The 5,479-nt window shown below is 40.0% G+C and overlaps 1 protein-coding gene across 1 annotated transcript; it reads left to right on the plus strand.

The window, feature by feature from the left end:
* Window positions 1-399: 399 nt before the first annotated feature.
* LOC122645013 (probable xyloglucan endotransglucosylase/hydrolase protein 30) lies at window positions 400-3,423 on the plus strand. The gene is made up of 4 exons (XM_043838368.1): window positions 400-608; window positions 695-795; window positions 884-1,092; window positions 2,916-3,423. The coding sequence occupies exons 1-4, from the start codon at window positions 428-430 to the stop codon at window positions 3,421-3,423; spliced, it is 999 nt and encodes a 332-aa protein (XP_043694303.1). The 5' UTR covers window positions 400-427.
* The last annotated feature ends 2,056 nt before the right edge of the window (window positions 3,424-5,479 follow it).

The following is a 5,479-nucleotide window of genomic DNA, read 5'->3' on the forward strand; positions in this document are numbered from 1 at the left end:
TAATTTCGCGCCAAAATTGAAGAAATTTTCAACTTTTAAACCGTCTATCTTACGCAGTAAAGAATCGGTAGTAGGTACAAATAACCTCCATCTCTGAACAAAACCGTCTTTCATATATCAAATGACAATAATACCCTTTACCTGCCAATGCCTCAAAGCATCACACTCTTATTGACGTTGAGGATATTCCAGTCAACAAAGTACGCGTCAAAATGTCAAAAATTTTGACACGAAACCCACTAGAAGTCTAGAACTCCCATACACCTATCGCCATCAAAGACGCAATCAACCTTAACACGGATCCATGGTCATGAAATGACGAAATTGCCCATGACAATAGCCTCACCGTGTTCTCTCTGTGTGCTATATCTATCAATCAAAGAATTTCTCCAGAGAGAGAAGAGAAGAGAAGCACAAAAAAAGAGAGATGGGTTTACGTTGTTCTATCTCAATCCTTCTATCCCTTGCTTTCACTTCCATCGCTACAGCAGCTTTCAACGTTACTACTATTCCATTCCAAGAAGGTTACAGTCCTCTTTTTGGTGATTTCAATCTCCACCTTTCGCCGGACGGCAAGAACGTCGACCTACACCTCAACCGATACAGCGGTATTTTACAATTTCCGGTAGTGTTTCCGATAAGTTTTACAGTTATTTAGACCGTTAAAACCGTTACCTTTTTTTTTTCCCTTCAGGGTCGGGTTTTATTTCCTCAAATCTCTACAACCATGGATTCTTCAGTGCCAATATCAAACTTCCGGCTGATTACACCGCCGGCGTTGTTGTCGCTTTCTATGTAAGTAATTAAACACCGTTATCTCTATTTTGTGTTGACGGAATTATTTCTGATTTCGTCACCGTCTGGTGATTTTGAATGGACGTAGACATCGAACGGAGACGTGTTTGCGAAGACACATGATGAGCTAGATATTGAGTTCTTGGGGAACATAGATGGGAAAGAGTGGAGGTTTCAAACGAACGTGTATGGAAATGGAAGCACCAACAGAGGACGGGAAGAACGGTACTACCTATGGTTCGACCCAACAAAGGATTACCACCGTTACAGCATTCTCTGGACCAATCAAAACATCATGTATGTACGCAACCCTCTCTTTCTCTCTCCTCTAAAATTGAAACAGAAACCGTGTTTCCATTAGTTCGGCAAATTGGACTTTACACCTTGAGCCGTTATTCTTCTTTATCACTCCTTGAAATTACCAAATTGCCATTCTCCATGCAATCATCACACATCGATTCTATAATGGCATTTGGTAATTTCAATCATGAAATAGCTTTGTAGCTTGGATGTGTTAAAGGTTACCCAGTTGGAAATTCGCCTGAATTATTGGAAAACCAAAAGATTAGAACTACTAGGTTTGTTATGACCTGGTAAACAGAGGATAAGGTTATGCACCTATTAGATATTTTGCAATATAATTATTGCAACCATCAGGTTGGTATTAAAATTCTCTGCAGGAGCGGTGGGGCGTCGCACATCTGGTGGCATAGCAGAGGCCATGTGGCATGGTATTAAAATTCTCTGCAATACCGGTGGGGCAGCGGTGCACATCTGGTGGCATAGCAGAGGCCATGTGTGCCACCTGACCTCTGCTGTGCCATCGGATGTGCATCGACGCCCCACCAGTACTGCAGAGGATCCTGGTCCATCAGGTTGTGGGTTCCAAAGCAATGGAAACAGTCTCTCGGTGAAGTGGGGGTAAGAGTGTGTAGATTTGACCCTCTCAGACCTTGTAATAGTGAGAGCCTCGTGTGTTAGGATGTTGTTTTTTAATTATGCTACACTGAGCTGTCACCATCTTAAATATACAAGACAACTAGTTATACTGAGTTGGATTTTAATTCTTTCCAATGCCTTCATTTGCTAGTGAGGTATAGTGAGGGACTGGCTGCATGACACGTGGATTATTCCAAATCCAACTTCTGGTTCAAAAGGAGAAAGAAAAAAAAAAAAAAAACAAAAAAACCAGCTAGCTGTTGGATTTGGAATAATCCAAATGTCATTCTCCCAGCCCCTCACTTCCCCTCACTGTCAGATGAGGGTGCTGAAGGAGATTAAAATCATTATTTGATATGGATCATACAAGACAATAGATAATTATGAAAATTGACATTATTATTATTCTATACTACCATATTAAAAAAAACCAGCTAGTCGTTGGATTTGGAATAATCTAGATGTCATTCTATCAGCCTCTCACTTCTCCTCACTGTCAGATGAAGGGATGAGGGCGTTAAAGAAGATTAAAATCATTATCTGATGTGAATCATACAAGACAATAGATAATTATGAAAATTGACATTATTATTATTATTCTATACTACCATATTAAAAAAACCCAGCTAGCCGTTGGATTTGGAATAATCCAGATGTCATTCTGTCAGCCCCTCACTTCACCTCACTGGCAGATGAGGACACTGAAGAGGATTAAAATCATTATCTCATGTGGATCCTACAAAACAATAGATAATTATGAAAATTGACATTATTATTATTTTATACTACCATAAAAAAAGAAGACCACTATTGTATGAAGGAGATCAATTTTGATAGAGTAAATTACTTAGACCCACCCAAAATTATGTATTAGTTACAATTAGCATCCTTGAGTTTATAATAATTACATTACCCTTTCCTAATTGTCAATCACACCCTTACTGTAATTGTTGAAACTACAGGGACACGGTTGAAAATAGGGCAAAATCTAGGGGAGGTCTGAGTAATTTACTCATTTTGTTATGGTGATAAACTTAATGCAACCAACTATGGTTAGCAAAACTCATAAATTTATGGTATTTCTAATCCTTCATGACAAATGCCCAACTTGGGTCCAACCGGGTTAAGCGGGTCATTGATTGCCCCGATTGTTAATTAAGTTTTCTTTTCATGGGCTGCAGCTTCTACGTTGATGAGGTCCCAATCAGGGAGGTGGTGCGCAGCGACGCCATGGGCAGCGACTACCCGTCAAAGCCCATGGCACTATACGCGACGATATGGGATGCATCGAATTGGGCCACTTCGGGTGGCAAGTACAAGGTGAATTACAAGTATGCCCCTTTTGTTGCAGAGTTCAAAGATCTTACCCTACAAGGTTGCCCCGTCGACCCGATCCAACAGGTTCCCAATGCTGGTTGCTCCGAGAAGAACGATGAATTAGAGAAAACCGACTATGCGATCATTACCCCGGCACGCCGGTCGGCTATGAGGAAATTCCGGCAGAATTATATGTATTACTCTTATTGCTATGATACTCTCCGGTACCCGGTCGCTCTACCGGAGTGTGTCGTGGATCCGTTGTTAAAGCGGAAGTTCAAGAACTCCGGGAGGGTTAAGTTCGGTGGTCGACACCATCGTCACTCCAAGAAGAATCGGATTCCTTCTTCCCATAACTCGGTAGATATGTAATACGGTTTATATGTACATGAGAGTGTTGTTTAGGGAGTGGTTCTTGATTTACCCTTTCTTTAGTTAATTTCAATTTTTTTTTTTGTACCCAAAACAATAAAAAAAAAATGTTATTTCAATTATGGGATTTTTGTGTACTTTATAGTAAAAGTATATAAATTTAGACAAATCACACAAACATTTTTAAATTGTCAAGATGATCTTAATGCTGCATCACATGTTTCCCATAATGTCTATCCACGTATGGGTTCTCAACCGCTACCTTATCATGTTAGTTATTGACGATTGAACTGATGACAAGAACTCTGATGATTTGACAGCAACTATCGTAGCGCAAATTGAAGACATTCAGTTTTTATCTTCATACTTTGTTGTTTGTAATTATAACTTTGTTCCAAATGAGATTAATAGTGTGACTGACTCCCTGGCTTGGAGGGCTCTGTCGGTAATATCAATTACCACAATTTTGTTCACCCTCAAAGCTGTACTCAAAAAGAAAAAGGAAAGAAATAAAAAATTTGTCCCTCTCCATATAAATTATTTAACCATATTAATCGTAAATTTGTCCTTGGAGTTTAATTAAATTTTCAAGAGATGATGGGTTCTTTGGATAATTGGAATTAAGCTTTAGGTAGCTGTCATTGTTTCATTAATAATGTCTTGAAGAAGAAAGAGAAGTTAGAGTTGAAAATTGTTATCTTAAATGAAAATTTCACATGCCTAAATGATTTTGTTGGATGACTAATAAGTATTCCACTATTAACTTTCCTTCTATAAAAAGTGATTCCTTCTGTGGGTTTTCTAAATTTGCAGAGGTTGAGGGATTTGGGTCCTCTGTAGTGCAACACAGCGTGTAGCGCATCATCCGACGGTCTGCAGCACATAAGCACGCAACCCAACACATAGATGGATTATTGGGCTACATGCTCATGCCCTACAGACCGTTGGATATGTGCTATACGCTGTGTTGCGCTGTAGAGAAGCCCCATGAGTGTATATAATGGTTTTGTTAGGTTGTGGGGGCATAGCTGTTGCCAACTGTTTTGTGGATTTGAGAATTCTTTTAGAGGAGAAAAGGAAAAGTTTGAAGATGACTTGATTGGGAATATATATACATCTGTGTTGATTAACTTCTTATGGGGTAGTTTGTGAGATTAATGATAATTCTCCAAAATAACGATTGAGAGTCTTTGATTCCATCTGGTTTGGGACAAAGGCAGTGGGCCGTCCTCTTTAATTATTTTATTTTGTTTGACGTATAGTGTTGGCATCCAGCGACCTTCTGGCTTCTGGGTTGGTGGTGATGGAATAGACCCAAAGCCCAATACTAACAATTTCTTCCTACATGGCTCTGTTTGTTTCAATGTTCATGAAAAAATTTTCAACATGTAAAATTTTACATATAAATTGTTTTTATGTATAATTTTTCGAGTAAAATTTTACACCAAAACAAATAGAGCCTTAATTAGGGAAAAATAACTCTGTCTGGGAGTGTACCCTATGCCCAACCATTGTGACTACCTCTCCTCCCCCTGTGTAATGACCTCCCTGCCTCCTTTAAATGTACCAAATGTGAGGGTATGAGTGGCTGTTTCCTGTCAACATAGCATACACTCCTGGCCGGACAGGAAACACTTCCCTTTCCCCCCCCCCCCACCCCCCAACCTTTTTTTATTTTTATTTTTATCACAATTCCGTAGTATTATCACATGATATTCAAGTCTTTTTTTGATGTCTAGAAGCTAAGAGATTTTTTTTATTTGGGTAAAAATTACATAAGGGAAAGGGTTCCCTTTCAAATCTTTCACTGGGGAGGGAGGGGATTGGGCTCCTCTACGATGCAAGGGTACCGGACATCCTATGGCGCGGCACCACAGCTCGACATGTGGACGAGATCCCCTCGGGACATCCTAGATCAAGTTGGGACAGCTGCGCGTGGTGCACATGCGATGTTCAGGAAGATTTCTGGAGTTCGAATCGGATTTCCAACTTGATCCAAGCCATCCAAAGGGGAGTTCGTCCACATGGCGAGCTCTGGTGCCATGCCACAAGATGT

Source organism: Telopea speciosissima, chromosome 11 (assembly GCF_018873765.1).
Source record: "Telopea speciosissima isolate NSW1024214 ecotype Mountain lineage chromosome 11, Tspe_v1, whole genome shotgun sequence".
NCBI lineage: Eukaryota > Viridiplantae > Streptophyta > Magnoliopsida > Proteales > Proteaceae > Telopea > Telopea speciosissima.